Raw genomic sequence first — 18,094 nt, 5'->3', positions numbered from 1 at the left:
ATGAGGTCTCTCCCTGCTCTGACGTTCAGTGTTCTAAGGGCCCTCCCAATTCTGACATTGTGTGTTTTAAAGGTTCTTCTAGTTCTGACATATTATGTCCTAAGGGCCCTCGAACAGCTCTGACATTCTATGTTGTAAGGATTTTCCCAGCATTGACATTCTGAGTGCTATGTTCCAAGGTTGCTTCTAATTAATTCTAAACAGTCTGTGAGGCTCTGCCTAGGTCCCTGGGTTAGGGACTTAGGGCTAAACTCCAAGGAATGAGAAAAGGAGGAATGTGCATGAGGCTGGTGAGGTGAGATGGAAGGACAGTGGAAGCTGAGATAAAGGAGGTGGTTAGTAGCTCAGGCTCCAAGCTGGATCAATAAAATGGAGAAACAGGATCAGAGACTCTGGTGCCCCACCCCCTGCTCCCTGGGGAAGTGGGGTTAGAAGAGGGGGAGGCTCCAGAGCAGATGGGAAGGAATGAGGGCAGTGAAAGCAGCCAGGATTGGCAGCCCCTGGCTGGAAACAGGGTAAGGAAGAGGTGGGATTGGTGAGAGTGTGGGCGTGAGTATGTGTCTGCTTGCCTCCATTTGTACATCGTGTGTGTGTGTGTGTTTGTGTGTGTGTGTGTGTGTGAGAGAGAGAGAGAGAGAGAGAGAGAGAGAGATAGGCTACTACACCTTCCAAAGGGTGCTAGATTCCCTGAGTAAAGGAGGCATTTCTAGAGGGTCCATCTTCTGAGTCCTCCCCTTATGGATCCACGGCTGGAGACTTTAACTGCCTTCTCCTGAGCCTTGGACTAAGTGGACCAGACAATTTGGGGACAGCACATCTCGCCTTTACAGAGCTACTCTGGGCAGGACCAGGGACAGCGTCAACCTTCTGAGCCTAAGGCAGGTTTTCAACACTGTCCAAAGTGGGGGCAGCTGCTGAGGCTCAAGCATCTGTTTGGCGACTACGTCCTCAAGTTGGGTGCCTGAAGAGACCTAACTTCATGCAGTTCTTGTCTTTGGACCTGTGGGATTTATAAGTGTTCCAGGACCCCATACTGCCCAGGGCAGAGAGCCTCTGTCAGGGCTACAGGTTTTGTTGTTTGGAGGGGCAGCAGATCCCAGAACTGATTTTAAGTAATGGGACTTGTTAGAGTATAAATCTATTATAGACAGAGATTCTTTGTGTCCCCAGTGGAACCTAGCATAGGACTGGTCACACAGTAAGTACTCAGTATAGGGCAGTAGGCAGAGTGTGGGACTAGAAACCAGCAGACTTGGGTCTTCGTCCAGGCTCTGCCCTGACTCACTCTGTAGCTTGGGAAGATCCTATCCATCCCTCCTCTCCTTGGGCCCCCTTTTCCTCATCTGGAATTGGGAACAATGACCTCTATGGTCCCTTTCCGTTCTGACCATCTAATATCTTCTAAAGGGCAGAAGGAAGAGGGACAAAGAAAAGGAATGGGAATACCAGATTAGGAGTCAGGAGATGGGTTCTAGTCCTGGATCTGTCAAGATCACTGTATCAACTTGGGGAACTCCCTCCCTTCATCTGGACTATAGTTTACTCACCTGACTCCATGTCTTACCCCTTGCAATCCCCCTCCTCACATTGATATATCAGAGGCCACTGAAGAGCTGGTTTAAAACAGAGTTCTACAATATCTTGCTATTTCTCCCTGAGGGTCTCTTCATTACTCTGCCTATTCTCAGTCAGCCTTTTTTAGCTTCCTGCCCCTCCCTTATCCATCCCCCCAGATCCTTTGCCTAGCTACATGCCCATCTGTCCCTCTGGCCCATCTGTTTCTCTGACCTGTATGTCTCTCTGATCCATCTGTAGATACCTCTGTCTGTCTCTTTCAACATATCAATTTTTTAATTATGTTTTTCAATCAGCAAAAATCTGACTTATCACCCCAATTAAGAATGAAAGAAAAACAAAACCATTGTTATAAATGGTATAGTAAAGCAAAATAAATTTCTACATTGACCATGTACAAAATAATAATAATAACAGTAATAATAACAATATGTCTCATTCTACACTCTGAGCCCCTCACCTCTCTATCAGGAGGTGAGTAGATTGCTTCATAATTAGTCCTCTGGAATTGTGATTGGTTATTACACCAATCAGAATTCCTAATTTTTTCAAAGTCATTTGGCTTTACAGTATTGCTGTCATTATATAAGTCATTCTCTTGGTTTTGTTCACTTCATTCTGCATCTGTCCAAGTTTCTCTGAAGCCATGACCTTCATAATTTCTTAGAGCCTAATAGTATTCCACCATAACTTTTTTGTTGTTGTTGTTGTTGTTATTTGTTTGTTTTTTTGCTAGGCAATGGGGTTAAGTGACTTGCCCAGTGTCACACAACTAGTGAGTGTCAAATGTCTGGGGCCAGATTTGAACTCAGGTCTTCCTGACTCCAGGGCTGGTGCTGTACCCACTGTGCCACCTAGCTGCCCCTCCATCATAACTTTTTCAGCTGTTCCTCAATTTATGGGCACACCCTCAGATTCCTATTCTTTTTCAGCCTCAAAAAAGGGCTGTAAATATTTTAGTACATCTTTAGTAACTGAGTTCATTTTGCTTAGGACTAATCCATCTCTTAACAAACCTACCCTCTAATTGCCCCTTTCTCTTCTTCCCTTTCCTTCTTATTTTCTTGTTGAGTGAAATGTATTTCTATACCCATCTTTGTGTATTCTTCCCTCCTTCGACCAGTTCAAGTGTCAGCTGCTCCCCCACTTCCTTCTCCTCGTTTGTACATCCTTTCTTTCCTCCCCCTAGTATATTCCTCTTCCTCTCTTTCCACTATTCTCTTAAGATCGTCACCTATGTATTTTTTTCTAGTCTTAGGGTTCTTAATATACACTTATTTTAAAAAATGTTTCAAGTCCATGAACTTATTTTTAAAAAATATTTCGGTAACTATTTTTCAACATAATTGGTTTCTTTTGCAATTCTATGTATTTTATGCATTTAAAAACATTATTCTGAAAAAAGGTCCATAGATTTCAACAGACTTCCAAAGGGATCTATGAAACAAAAAAATGTAAGAATCTCTCTTCTAGATTGTCCTTCTAGTTTCTATTTCCCTTTAGTTTTTCATTCACTCTGGTCTGTCTCTCTCTTTTGTTTAACTGTTCCTCTAGTCCATATGTCCCTCTGTCATTGCTCAAAGCAAAAGAGACCAGCTGTTGTCACTTATACCCAAGGAGGTTGTCACCTCCTCAATTGCTGTAACCATCTCAGACTGTCCCTACATTTCAGCCTAAGTAGGTGATTTATTGGAAGGGAAGGGGCAGGCAGTGTGCCCCACGAGGAGGTTGGACCAGCCATAGAGAGGGACTTCTGGATGTGGAGGCAGCAGAAAAGAACCCAGAAATACTTTATTCTAGCACAGACTCTGCCACAAAGTGGCTAGGGGAGCTCAGGGAGGTGCGTTGCCTTCCTTGGGTCTCAGTCACCTGAGTGAAGGAGAAAGGCAAGAGGTAAGACATCCCCTGTGGTGGCAGGTCTCACTACCCAACCATCCTAGATGGGATCTGGGAAGCCCCAGGACTGGGGGAATAGGGTGAAGAAGGAAGGCATGAATGAGGAAGAGAATGAATGAACAAACACCTAATAGACTTAATTCTCATCAATCCAACTTCCCCAGAGCATTCCTGAATTAGATGTTCTGCACCCATTGTATTCTCCACCAAAGAGCTACAAACAGCCTTTGTGCCAGGCATGAAGTGCTGTGCAGAGCTCCTGACCACCCCTGGGCAGTGCAACTACTACTTAACCTCCTCCAGGTACCAGTTTATTAACAGTTTCATTTTTTACACCATGTTCTTTGCACCTGTGAATGTGTTGACTGGAGGTGAGGGTGGGAGTTACTGGCTGGATATTGACTGTCTGGGGCTGGGGCCTCCCTCAGAGGTCACCAGAACCCACAGCCTTGGAGGAGAGAGAAGTCCTAGGGAAATGGAGCAGAGCTGAAAGGGCCAGAGCCATGTATGCCCACTCCCCAGCTCCTGGAGGTGGATGTGAGACAGTGAGTGGGGAGGAGACCAAAGTCGGGGGAAAGGGGGCAGATCTGAGAACCAGGTGCGGAGTGGTGGCTGATCTCTAGGGAAGTGGAATTCTAGAACAGGCCTCTTGGGGAGAGAGGGAAGGACATCAATGGCCCAGGGGATGAGGATAGAGTCATCATTGCTGAAACCTAGAATCTGATTCTAGGTTTCTGGATGAAGAAGAGGTTTAGGGGTTAGTCGTAAGGCACTAAGGGTTCTTGGGCGCTCTTCCAGGCAGGGCCTTGGGTTCGCTCCTTCCAAAGAGAATTTGGCTTTTGAACATCTTTCTCCTAAGTGAGGATCTCCCCTACCCCTACCAGGGATAGGCAAATTCAAGGTGAGGCACTTTGGTTCAGGAAGGGAAGGAATCCATGGACGAGAGGATCCCACCACCCCACCCTGCCCTGGGCCTCCAAGACTCTCCCTGGTGGTCTCTAAATCCTCTCCAGCCATAGGTCTCAGGTCACAGAGCTGGAAGGGACCTTAGAGATCATCTGTCCAACCCTCTCCTGCTACAGATAGAGAAACTGAGGGTCATGGCCACCTTCTATCCTCACCAGCCCCTGGGGGAAGGAGGAAGCAGATATACTGTCTGCATCCCACATATATCTCGCAGGATGGAAAAACTGAGGCAAAGTAAAGAAACAAGAAGAGATAAGGGAACCAAACCCCAGGCATCCAGCTCTCTCTCTCTCTCTCTCTCTCTCTCTCTCTCTCTCTCTCTCTCTCCCTCTCTCTCCCTCTCTCTCTCACCCTCTCTCCCTCTCTCTCAAAAGGGGAGTCCCCAGTTCCCTGCTCCCTCTACCTGAACCCTAGGGATTCAGTCCCAGGGATATAGGCCATGATTCCACAGAGAGAGGGAGGTAGACATGAGAGGATGCTCAGGCTGTGCTGTTTGTGACAAGAGGGGTAATAAATTTGGAGTGGCGAATACCCAGAGAGTAAGCAGGCGCCCGGGTCCAGTGCACTGTGACCTGCTCAGGGTTGTGGGCACCAGGACCTGGTGTCTGAAAGAGGGGGCGAGGAGCACAAGGGCGGCCCAGCATGGAATAGGCAGGCCCCCGGCGCTGCCTATAGGTATCTGGGTCTGGGCACTCATACTGGCCTGGCCCAGGGAGCTGAGATGGATCCTCAGTGAAGCGGGCCTGGGCTGTTCGACCTGACACTGAGTAGCTAGGGCTGCAAGGCTTGGTAAAGATTTGGGAGCCCCACAGAGAAGGCAGGGTATAGCTGTTGGGGGCTGGGACGGAGTCCACCAGGCGGCAGCAGGGGGTGCGTAAGCCCAGGCTATAAGCAGGAGGTCTTGGCTGGTTGATGGGGGGCACCTTCTCCGGGCTGTAGGCACCAGGGCCAGGTGTCACCTCCAGATCTGTGGAATACAAGCATCTAGAGTCACCCATAAGTGTCACCCATAATAACTATGTCACTCCCCTGATGATAAACCTTCAGTTTATCAGTTCAAGCTCCTGCTGGATTTAAGATAAAATTCTAACCTTTATCTTGACATTTAAAGCCTTTCACAACCTGGGTCCAACCAACATTCCCAGCCTTATTCTCTACTTCTCTCATTCCTGCATTCTCTGCTAAAGAGATAGTATTGGGGTAATGGATAAAGTGCTACATTTGGGGACAGGAAGATTTAACTTCGAGTCCTGCCTCAAACATTTACTAGCTTTGTGCCCCTTGGCAAGTTGCTTAACCTCTCTGTGCCTCGGTTTCCTCATCTGTAAAATGAAGGCGTTAGATTTGACTTCTAAGGCCCTCCCAGCTCTAGGTCTGTGATCCCATTCCTGCCAAACGGGGTTTTGCTGTCCCTCCACCTTGTCCCATTCTTTCCCTCCTTCATGTATTTGTGCACACTGGACCCCCTGCCTAGAATGGACATTCTTTTCCCTTTCCTTCTCCATCAGTTGACATCCTTCCTTTCTTTCAGGATCTTCTCTGCAATCATCCAGGGAAAAGTATCACTTCCTTCTTCAAATATTCTTAGGACTTTTTATGTGAATCTGTCCTTAGTATCTGTCATTACTTCCCTCGTATTATGGTTCCTGGAAGGTGGGGTCATTGTCCTTTTTCATTTTGGTATAATAATAAGAAGAATAATAACAACACATATAACACTAGGTTTTCATAGTGCTTTACATATGTAAAACGTTTGATCCTCACAACAATCCTGTGAGGTAGATGATATTATACCTATTTTACAGTTGAGGAAACTGAGGCAGACAGAGATGAAATACTGGCACTCCCAGCTCTAAGCGCAAGGATCCCACCCAGAGTAGACACTCAATACATATTTGTTGAATTGAATGACAACCTGACCATATCACAGCATCTCAGAATCTCAAGGTTAGAAAGGACCTCAGAGGACATTTAGCTGAGTTTGGTCTTGAACAGGATTCCCTCTCCATCAAAGATTTGTGGATTTGTTTGTTTGTTTTGTTTTGTTTTGTTTTTTAGGCAGTCCCAGTTAAGTGACTTGCCAGGGTCACGCAGCCAGTAAGCTGGATTTGAGCTCAGGTCCTTCTGACTCCAGGGCTGGTGCTCTATTCACTGCCCCACCTAGCCACCCTCTTCTTCAAAGTTTCTTAAATTGGTATCAAGAACATGGATGGGGAAAAAAGTGACATCTTAATTTTCCCTCACCTTTAACTGAAAATTAGCCTTTCCTTCCATTAGTTAACAACCCGATTCTGAAAAGGGGTCCATCAGATTCAAGGATATGACAAAAGGTGTGAACCCCAGCTCTGCCGCCACGTAGAAACGGTTATACACTTCTGGAAAAGCCTGGCCACAACCTTCCACAGCAGCCCATTCCATTTGAGGGTAGCACTGATTGTTAGAAATTTTTCCTTGCGTGTTTTTTGATATGTCTTCATAAAACTTCCACCAGCTGATCCTATGTTTTTCCTCTGGGGTCAAGCACCTTCAGTCTGATCCCTCTTCCCCATGACCCTCCCTCTCCATATCCTTGAAAACAAGCTACCATATGTCCCTTTCCTCAGTCTATTCTCTAGGCTGAACATCACCATCATTCATATGGATGAGTTTTCAGTCCTCTTTCCCCTCAACATAACTGGTCAATTTCTTCTGATTGTCAATGTCACTCATAAATTATGGCACCCAAAAATGGTATTCCACAGGTGATCTGGCCAGACCAAGGTCCAGTAAGACCATCACCTCCTTCAGTCTGGACACGATGCCCGGAAGCTTGTTTAATTATCATGTCACACCACTGACTCATTTTGAGCTCAATCTCTCCAGCTCTTCTCCTGCACTAATTATCAACTGGTCATGGCTTTCCCATCTCAATGCTGATTTTTTTAACCCAAGTGTAAGACAACATCTGCTTCATTAGTTCAAGGTTCTGTGATTTCATCCCTATGGATTCACCCTCCTCCAATGCAGACCACCACATAACTACAACTTGGAAAGTTGTGGTAGCTGACAACAAATTCACCACCCTGTGGTGAATTTGGTGATAAGCCACTCCAAGTTTGGTTAAGCTGGTTCTGGGGTGATGGATATACAGTTGGTCACCAGGCCCATATGTGGAGATGTTTCCAGCTTGTGGAGACCCTCCAGAGTTTGCACTTGGCTGCTGATAACCTTTGAATACATGCTGCCACAAAGCAACAGAGTCATGGGCATTTGTATTAAATGCATCTCAGAAGATTTAGCTCATTGTTCTAGCCTGTCAAGAAATTTTTAGATATTGACTCTGGTAGAAGGACCTGTGAGGCTCTCTTCATTCCCACCTAGGTCCACTGCCACCACTTGGCACCTTTCTGGACTGGTGTCTCATGTCTCTTCTAGTTTAAGTTCCTCAAAAGAATTTTAGCAATCTCTGTGCCCTAACTCAACCCAGCCCAATGACCTGCCCAACAAACACGGATGTATTTGGTGAGTTTATTCACTGGTGGGGAGGGGGAACCCCATGCTCATTTCCAAGAGAATGAGGAGACATCTTGTCATCCTGCTAGTAGAGAATTAGTTACTGGCCTCAAATGGAGGATCCTAGGATGGCTTAGGATGTGGAGGAAGCAGGATGATAAAAAGACTAAAAACAGCTGAAGAAGTGGAGAGAAGACTAAAAACATAGAATTGTTTACTTCTAATATCCAAAGGGTCAAGGTAGGGCAGAGGGAGTAGAATTGCTCTATATGGCCCTAGAGAACAAAACTAAAATAGATGGGGGAAGGGGTGTTACAGGGAGGTCGATTTCAGCTTAGTATAAGGAAGAACATTCTAATTATCAGAGGGGTCCCATAATGAAATAGGCTTCTCTGAAAGGAGCTCATCACTGGATTGGAGGTGTCCAATCTGGTGATGGCCTCAATAATACCTTCTCACTCTGAGGATCTATAAGCCATGTTGGGCAAAGTGTGTGTGTGTAGGAGGGGGGTACCAAGAAGCACCAGGGCTTGGCAAGAGTGTTTAGGAGAAACAAGGAGCCAGATCCCTGGGCAACTCACCTTTGGGCTTGGTGCGGGACTGCAGGGAGTAGGCAGGGGCACTGATCCGGCCAAAACGGGTGATGTTGGGCTGCACGAAATAGCAGGGCCCAGGGCTGGAATCTCGTCGAGTCACTGAAGAGAAATGTGGAGAGAGGCCAGAGCCCCAGATACCAGCCCCCTTGGAAACTCCTAGTCGAAACAGCCCCTATCTGTCTTGCCCTGCTTTCCCTTGCCCTGTCCCAGAATCCTTGAGTCCATCGCAGTCCTGACTTTTCTAACTTATTTTCTAATACAAGGTCTTCTTAATTACATCACCTTACCCATTGTACATCCCACGTACAATTTGGCCTTCTTGTTACCCCCCATATAAAAAAATCTCGTCTCCCACCTCCTTGACTTTGTATAAGCTATACCTTTTTTACCCATACCTCTAAGAAACCCTAGTAAACCACTCAGTCAGTCAAGTAACATTTATAATGTGCCAAGCACTGTGTTAAGAATTTGTTTTGTCCCTTCTTGTCCAAGAGCACCATGACATCAGGAAGGTGATACCATGACTTGAAAGTGCATTGGATTTAAGTGAGGGAGGGCTGTGCAGAGTCACCAGCCTCATTTTCTCCTCCAGAGTCATCTGGGGCCAGTAGTAAGACAGATCAGGACAACTGGAGATGGCCCAGGATGTAGTGGGAGACTTTGGCCTTTTAAGCTCAGGTCTTTCCCAGGTCTGTTTGACTGAGGCAACACCCATTTAGTGATTAAAGCCAGGGAAGAAATGAGGCAAACAATGGCCTCTTTTACCTAGTTAAAAAAAATCAATCCGAGAGGGGATGATCCTCAGGGTTTCTGGCCAAAAGAGAAGCAACTGCTATTTACATTCACTCTGTGCCATTGTTGGCCAATCTGTGAGAGCCAGAGTGATTTGGGTTTAAGGCAGAGTCCTTAAGAAAGAAGAACTTAAGGGGCAGCTAGGAGGCACAGTGGATAGAGCTCCCGCCTTGGAGTCAGGAGGACCTGAGTTCAAATGTGGACACTTGACACTTACTAGCTGTGTGATCCTGGGCAAGTCACTTAACTCCGATGCCTCACAAAACAAAAAAAAAAAAAAAAGAAGAAGAAGAACTTAAGAACCAGAGATAGAAAGAAAGGTAAAAAGTAGCTGATGCCCTCGAGATGCTTACATTCTAACAGGGGAGGCCACATGCAAATAACCAGACAAGTATGCATTCAGACTACATGGAAGATAAACTCAGAAGGAAAGCAAGGCTCTCTTCCAGGGCCCTCCCTTGTATGGGCCTTTCCTGGTCCCTGCCCCATCGCGATCCCACCCCAATTACTTTGTTTTTTCTTAGCTATGTACAGGTTGTATTCCCCACCTGACCCAAGTAGACTATAAACTCCCTGAGGGCAGGGATCAGTTCATTCATTTATTTATTTTTTGTATTCTACCCACAGTGCCTGGCACATAGGAGGCATTTAACAGATCCTTATTAAATTGAATCAAATTGAATTGACATAGGCTTCCCAGTCCAACTGTTCCTCAGTCCAGACGTCTTTCTCTGTCTTCCACATTAAGACCTCCTCCAATAACAGCAGCCCCTCTTTCTAGAGAGTTTCACAGTTTCTAAAGCATTTTTCTCTTAAGGGCCCTGTGGGGGTAGGTAATGTATCTGTCATTATGCCCATTTTACAGAGAAGGGAACTGAGGCTCAGAGGGGTCAAGTTACTTGTCAAGGGTCATACAATAATAAGTGACAGATGAGAATAATAATATTAATAATAATAGCTAGCATTTATCTAGCACTTTAAAGTTTGAAAGAGCTTTACAAATATTTGTCTTGTTTTATCTTGGGAGGTAAGTGTTATAATTAAATCTCCATTTTACTTAGCTATGTACAATGTTGTATTCCCCACCATTCCCCATTTCACAGGGCATAAAACTGAGGCATGCAGGGATTAAGGGACTTGTCTATTTGCACCTGTGTCCAAGGTCACTCAGCTAGGTATCTGAGACTAGATTTGAACTCAGGTCCAGTTCTCCATTCACTGCTCCACCTTGCCCCCTGAGCTTTGTCCATCTCTGCGGGGCTGTGAGCCATTTCATATTACAGACAGTGGAGAGATCTCTCAGGGAGAGATCTGTGAACTTGCAAGCAGGAGGTCTGAGTTCCAATCTTGGCCCTTCCCCTTAGTAGCTTTGTGACCTACAGCAAGCCATTCCCTGAGCCTCAGTTTCCCCACTTATGAAACATGGGGAGAAATGCTGGCATTTCCTATCTCACAGAGATTCTTCCAGGAAATCTTTTTAAAGCTTTGAATCTCTGTATCTACAAGAGCTAATAATGTTGATGATAATAATGCTAATAAATGTATTTGAATGTTGCATCCCCCAGTAGAATGTAAGGTGCTTGGGGGCAGGTACTATTTATTTCACTTTTTATTTGTGTCCTCAGAGCTTAGCATAGTGCCCAGCACACAACAGGTGCTTAATTAATGCTTGTTGACTGATTGGGTGATGAGGAGGAGGAGGATGCATATTGAAGTTATTATTATTAACCTCATAGTTAACATTTGCGTGTTGCTCTAAGGGCTGCATTGAGCTTTATGTGGATGATCTCTGTTGGTTGGCACCTTCACTTGCATCCCGTACACACGTTCATACACACAGAGACAGTAAACCCATCTCTGTAGCGTTGGCCCCCCAGCCCAGGAAGTAATAATAGGTGTGCTCTGAGAGTTTATCTGATTTCTGTTTAAGCACATACGAAGTAAGAACGCACGTCATATGTTTCCAACCAGAAGAATTTGCCCACCAACCAAGGAGACACCCAGATCCATAGTCCCTAGACAGACTTATGGGATACACTGAACAGGCTTACACATGGCCAGACAACCATACCTTTGCATGAAGGACAAAGCACACACACACACACACACACACACACACACACACACACATACGTGTAAAGGCCACACTTATGTTGTGTTTCAGGTGCTCATGATGTGTGGCTGGGGTAGGGCAGGGGTGATTGATTCCATTTCACAGATGAGGTAACTGAGACCCAGAGAGACTGAAGGTTTCAATGAGAGTCAGTTTCTATGATGATTTTTCTAGACACATGCATGTATACACTCACACACATGCATGTATGGCCAGATACATGCAGATACAGACATGTAGATGTGCTCGCAAATACACACGAGGCAGATACATACATCATACATGTGTATACACAGACACGAATATAAAATGTGTGCATGTGCCCACTCACACATGTATGTACATACAACACACATACAGATGTATACTCATGATACATGCATTACACATTTGTATGCACAGATACAAATAAATGTATGTACCTACTTGCACACATGTATGCACATATAACACACATGTATAGATACACAGAGATAGAAGCATGAAAATATGCATGAGGCAGATACATGAATTGCATTGTGCATACACTGGCACAAATAATAAATGCATACATGCGCATGCATAGATTAACACATAGAGCCACACAGACACATACATGCACAATGTACCAATTTATATCTATATCCATATGCATGCAGAAATAGTACATACAGATACAGAAATACACGCACACCCACATACACACTTAAAATCGGGTAGCCAGTAGCACACCCCACTCCTGGTGAGGAGATGGGAAGGAGGAGAAAGGGCATTGGGCTTGGAAGGAGGGGAATTGGGCTGGGCCCAGGCCCAGGAGCTGAGAGGCCCGGGGAAGGGAGGAGTGGGTTGGATGTGTGGCCCTGGAGCCCTGTGACTGTGCCCAGCAGGGCATTCAGGTACTCCTGAAGGCCAGCCAGAGCCCAAGGCCACATCTGCCCCAGATCTGAGCAATACAAAGAGAGCAGACCTAACAGCCAATGAGATCCAGCCCATGTATAACCAGGCCCACCTTAATCCCCTTCCAGCCTCTTACCCACTCCCCTCGGAAAAGAAGCAAGCTGCCAACTCCTTTTACTCCCCTCTATGCCCAGGGCTCCCCTATTCCTCTCCTCTAGGAAAAAAAAAACACCTTAGGGTCTCCAAAGTCCAGGAGAATGTAGCAGAGGGTGGTCCTTCCCTTGTACAGACTGGAAGTCCATTAGAAATCTCTCCACTTCTTCCACTCTCAGTGGACATCCTGGAGGGTCTTGGTCTGAGTCTGCCCCACCCATCCCCATATCCCCAGGCTTCCTCCCTAGGCATACTGAGAAGTGGGCAGAGCCCTGCACTGGTGCCCACAGGGAGACGAGAGAGAGCTGAGACAATGAGGAGACCTCATCCCTCCTGGCTCCTGTACCCCCCGGGGGCCCTCCCTTGACCCGTCCTCTCTTCCTATCAGCCCTTTCCCTCCTCCCTTTCTTCTCTCCTTCCTTCCCTGTTCTCTCCCCTCGTCTGACCTCTCTCCTCCCTGAACCTGCCTCTCTCCTTACCTGCCTTTTCCCTTCTCTCATTGGTGTTTTTTCTCTTCTTTCCTCCTGTCCCTTTCCTTCCCGAGTCCTCTCTGCTCACCTGTCCCACACCTACCGTCCCTCCCCATCCTTAAATTCCCTCCTCCTATCTCTCCCTTCCCCCAGCCCAAATCTTTCTCCTCTCCTTTCTTGCCCTCAGTTGTGTCCCATAGCTTCTCTTTCCCCCTCCTTACCGTCGATGGGCCTGCTGAGGAAGGAGTACGCCGGACTAGCCTTCTTGGTGAAGTCATGGCTGATATAACCCACGGTCGAGGGAAGACAGAACAGGTCGGGACCCGGACCTACAACCCCATGAATGGGCCCCTCAATTTGATTCAAGAAGCACCGAGCAAGGTGGGGAGTGCCCTCCCCCTGGGCCAGTTGGGCCCCTAGCCCCAGGTGGGAGCTATCATAGCCCACCCACCAGGGAGGCCCCCCATTCTGCTGGCCCTCGGTTGGTTTGGTCCTCCTGGGTCAAACTTGGGTGGGAGGGAAGGAGGGAGTGAAAGGGAATGGAAAGGATTCTGAAAGTCTTCGAATCAGACATTTCCTGATCACCCTTCCCCTTCATCCTTCATGCTCGTACCCTCCCACCCCATTCAACACCATCAGGACCCCCAGGAGAAGCCAGTCAGTCACTCGGAGAGTTACGGTTTGGGAAGTCCTCCTCCACCTAAGGGAACTGTCAGTTTAGGGGGATGGTGACATTTTCTGGGACTCAGTCATGGGAGCCCAACCCATTCTGGCCGTCAGGATCTCTTCTATTGTCTCTCCCCTTCCCCCGTCTGCTGAAGGGCTAAAGCAGCCAGAAGGCCTAGCTGGCACATACCAGTCTCACACGTAGTGATCCCCGATGTCTTCTTCTGGCCCGTCTCACCCAGCTGGCACACGGTGGCCCGTTGGGCTAGAAGAGCACCAGGCAGACGGGGAGAAGGGGGTCCGCAGCTCAGGGTGCCCATGGCAGAGGCAGTCCCCTGGGGATGAGGAGAATCAGGGAGGGAGGCGCACTCCAAGACCACTGGGAAAGGGGAGGGGGCTGTAGCTATGTCCAACCATCCACCCCGAAAGCCTGCCCGTGTCTGTCACCCTGCACTAGGTTCTACTGGAACAAGATTCCCACTCAGGCAGCGACTGGCAGTAAGCTGATCCCTGCACGCGCCCTCTGGTGCCACTTCCCATCGGCACCTGCAGCCCCAGACCTGCTCTTAGCAAAGGGAGTGGACCACACAGGGAGCTCCTTGTCCCCCAGGAGTGTGCCTGCTCCCTAGAGGAGGGGGAGGAGGAGGGGGCTGAAGGATCAGATCCTGGCAGCCTGGCAGCCTGGGCTTCCTAAGGGCAGGAAGCTCACCCATCCCAAGGGAACAGGGAGCAGGGATTGAGTTTCTGGCAAAGTGGTGTGTCCTTCAGAGAAGAATTGGGTGTTGCTGCAGCTCCTGCCTTAGGGGGAGGCAGCAGAGATGGGATGAGCAGAAATCCCAAGGACCTGGGTGTTGCAGCTTCCCAAGAAGCTGCTAGATGCCCCTGCCGTACGACGGGGAAGTATTTGGTGCAATGCCACTCCCAAACTTAACTTTTTTAGAAGCTGGAAATGCCCTTAGAGCATAGACTGTCAGAGCTTGATGGAAGTTTAGAATACAGACTATCAAGGGGTAGCTAGATGGCACAGTGGATAGAGCATTGGCCCTGGAATCAGGAGGACTTGAGTTCAAATGTGACCTGAGACACATGAGACAACTACTGGGTGACTTACTAGCTGGGTGACCCTAGGCAAGTCACTTAACCCCAATTGCCTCACCAATATATATATATGTACTATCAGAACTGGGAGGGCCCTTAGAACATGGAATTTCAGAGCTAGGATGACCCTTAAAACACAGGATGTCAGAGCTGGGATAGCCCTTAGAACATAGGATGTCAGAGCTGAGAGGGCCCTTAGAATACAGAATGTCAGAGCTAGGAAGGCTCTTTCAGTTGAATTCAATTCAATCAATATTGGTTAAGCACCTACTATGTAGGTAACAGCGCCATATTAGGTGCCCAGCTACAAAGAGAAAAAGAGCCTGGCCTCAAGGAGTTTACATTCTATTGGAGAGAAATGACATGTCCCCAGATAAATGACCGCCTTGTTTTGGACGGGCCCTGTAATCTCATTGATATTGGGAACGCTTGGCCTCTATCAAAGCAGGTGAGAACCTCATGGGCTATTTCAGGTCCTAATGTCAGCTGGGGCCGAGCCAGGCTCCACATTGGCCAGGCCGAGGTACCAGAGACAAAGTTGACCCAAGTCTTCCTGACTTCAGGCCTGGTGCTTTACACACTGGGCTGCCTAGCTGCCCCCTAAAATACATATTAGATAAATACAAAGTAATTTGAGGGGAAGCACTGTTGACTCGGGAGGCATCAGGAAAGGCCTCTCATAGGAGATGGCCCTTGAGCTGAGCCTCAGATGCAGTGAGGAGTTCCAAGAGGCAAACAAAGGTAACTAGGGACAGAACTCCGTCCATAAAGGAAGTCTGAGTAGAGGCAAAGAGGAAGGAAACAGGAGGTCATATGAACTATAAAAGGGCTGCCCATGTGCATGGGGAGAAATAATGGGAAATCAGCTCAGCAACAGAATGGAGCATGATTGTGAGTGGCAGCACCAAACGGAGAAGCCTGTATTTTATCTTAGAAGAAATAAGGGATTTGCTGGAGCTTCATGAATTAAGAAATGACATAGCATCATAGATTTAGAACTGGAAGCGATCTTAGAAGCCAACTCTCTAAGTTCAACTCCCATATTTTATATTTGAGAAAAATGAGACTCAAAACTTGATTGCAGTCGTCGAACCCCAAATGTCAAAACTGGAAGAAACCTTGGAGATCGCTGAATACGGCCTTCTCACTGTAAAGCCGAGGCTTGGGGAGGTCAGTGTGTTTACCGAAGGTCAGACAGCAATTTAATTCATGGGTTCAAAGACTGCCTCTGCTACTGACTTTTTATATGACCTCTGGCTGAATCCTTTCCTCTCTTAGGGCCTCAGTTTTCTCATATGTAAAATGGATGTGATCATCTCTTCCCTACGTTTATTTCAAGAGGGTTTGTGAAGATTCTGTACTTTCAAAATGAGAAGCACTTTTTTCCCACAGACTATATTCCCCTTTGATACAATGGAAACTTGCTATGATTTTCCTCATTCTTTTATGAAAATAAAACTTTTAAAAGGAAAAAAAAAGATCTTATACTTTCCTTAACCGGTGCCCTCGCTTGGAAGACCCTCCCATTCCACTACCCCATCTACATCAGTTGAAATCCTATTCCTTGTTCAAAGTCCATCTCCAATGGCACTTTCCCCAGGAAATCTTCCCTGACCTCCCCTAGACAGAAGTGGTCTCTCCCTCCTCCACCTCACCCTGTTCCTACCTCTTCCAAGCACTCTCAAACTCTGCTTTGTATTCTAGTCTGTGTCTTATCCCCTCTCGGAGACTAAGTTCTCTAAGGGTGGGGTGCTGGTACTCACTCATTTCTGCATCTCCTACAGCTCCCAAGATAGATTAATCGTTCAAGATTGCCCCTGAGAGGACGGATAGAGACAGATGTCCACACTCTTACATGGAATCCAGCTCCATGGAAGAGTGAATGCTATTATCCCTGACATCCCTGTTATACCTGAAAGGGTAATAGTTCTGAAGTCAGAAAAAAATGGCGTCAAATCCTGATCCTACTATGCTAGCTGTGTGACTTTGAGCAAAGCTTCGGAAATGGGTTCGAAATGCCATCCACATCTGTAGAAAGAACTATGGAGTCTGAATGCAGATAGAAGCATACTATTTTCTCTCTCTTTTTTTTTCTTTCTCATGGTTTTCCCCTTTTGTTCTGATTCTTCTTTCACAACATGACTAATGTGGAAATGTGTTTAATATGATTGTACACGTATAGCCTATATCAGATTGCTTGCCATCTTGGGGAGGGGGAAGAGGAGGGAGGGAGAAAAAAAATTGGAACTCAAAAAAGTGAATGTTGAAAGCTATCTTTAAAAATTTAAAACTCAAAGGCCTATGGAAATGGTTGTTGAAAACTAAAAATAAATTAATTAATTAAAAAAGGAAACTATCTTTACATGTAATTGGAAAAAATAAAATGCTATTAAGCAGAAGATTAAAAAAAGAAGAAGAAGTGGGTTGGACCAGGTGATCTCTCCAGAATTCCTAATATGAAACCTATGAAATAAGTGGTGTCCTTTCTGTACTGACCCACATCCACTCCTTTGCTCACTCTTCCTCTCTGCCTAGAATGTTCTCCCTTTCTCTTTTCTCCTGCCTTCTTCCTTCATTCCCTCTCCCCCACCCCCACCACAAGGTTATCTTGAATATTTTATGTATATAGACACTTATATATGAGCATATTGTGTCCCTTATTAGAAGGGAAGGTCCTTGAGGTAAGGAAACCATTAGGGGGATATATTGCTAGTTCAGGTTAAAGGTGACTATGTGGGTTGTGAGAAGCACACCTGTATGAGAGATATTGTAGAATTTGAAATAATCAGAATAGGCGATTGAATAGATATGTGGGGTGAATGAGAATGAGGAGTTAAAGATTCCTTGGCACCAAGGTCGTGGGCAATTAGTGGAAATGGAAATAATCAGAACAGAAATGGCTTTTGGAGAGGTGTCTTCAGAACATCTAATCTGAAATGTCTAACAAGTAGATGGTAATGGAGAAATGGGTTTCAGGAGAGAGACTGGGGCTAGATCTATAAACATGGGAATCACCAGCATAGGGATGGTAGTCGAACCCATAGGGGATGATGAGATCACGGTATGATACAATGCGAGAGCAGAGTCAGAGCCTTTTAAGGGATGTGACAGGGGCTTTTTCTTGTATCTAATGCATTTTAATGTTTTAGTTTGTATCCTATTTATCTGTGTTATTGTCTTAGTGCTCTACTAGATTGTAAGCTGCAGGAGGGAAGGCTTTTAGATCTTATCTAAATTTTGTGTCTCTTCATTGTACCTGCCCTATTATACCGTGAGCTCCTTGAAGTCCCCACTGTTTTTTGCCTTTCTTTGTATTCCCAGCACTTAGCACAGTGCCTGGCACATGGTAGGTGCTTAATAAATGCTTGTTGACTGACTGTGTCTCTTCCACTCTTCCCCCA

General features: G+C 46.4%; 1 protein-coding gene across 1 annotated transcript; it reads right to left on the bottom strand.

Moving 5' to 3' along the window:
* Nucleotides 1–4,916: 4,916 nt before the first annotated feature.
* Nucleotides 4,917–13,915, bottom strand: ODF3L2 (outer dense fiber of sperm tails 3 like 2). The gene is made up of 4 exons (XM_027860590.1): nt 13,786–13,915; nt 13,151–13,258; nt 8,511–8,624; nt 4,917–5,404 (listed from the first exon to the last, which is right to left on the bottom strand). The coding sequence occupies exons 1-4, from the start codon at nt 13,913–13,915 to the stop codon at nt 4,917–4,919; spliced, it is 840 nt and encodes a 279-aa protein (XP_027716391.1).
* Nucleotides 13,916–18,094: the final 4,179 nt, after the last annotated feature.

Source organism: Vombatus ursinus, unplaced genomic scaffold, assembly GCF_900497805.2.
Source record: "Vombatus ursinus unplaced genomic scaffold, bare-nosed wombat genome assembly UNPS02000546.1, whole genome shotgun sequence".
NCBI lineage: Eukaryota > Metazoa > Chordata > Mammalia > Diprotodontia > Vombatidae > Vombatus > Vombatus ursinus.
This window is presented reverse-complemented; position numbering and strand designations above follow the sequence as displayed.

Excerpts from the sequence above, each read along its gene's own strand:
- ODF3L2 (XM_027860590.1), bottom strand. The coding sequence starts at position 13,915 with ATGGGCACCCTGAGCTGCGGACCCCCTTCTCCCCGTCTGCCTGGTGCT. Across the intron at positions 13,259-13,785 it reads GATCACTACGTGTGAGACTG|GTCCGGGTCCCGACCTGTTC; the intron begins GTATGTGCCAGC and ends ATGGGGTTGTAG. Across the intron at positions 8,625-13,150 it reads CCTCAGCAGGCCCATCGACG|TGACTCGACGAGATTCCAGC; the intron begins GTAAGGAGGGGG and ends ATTTCTCTTCAG.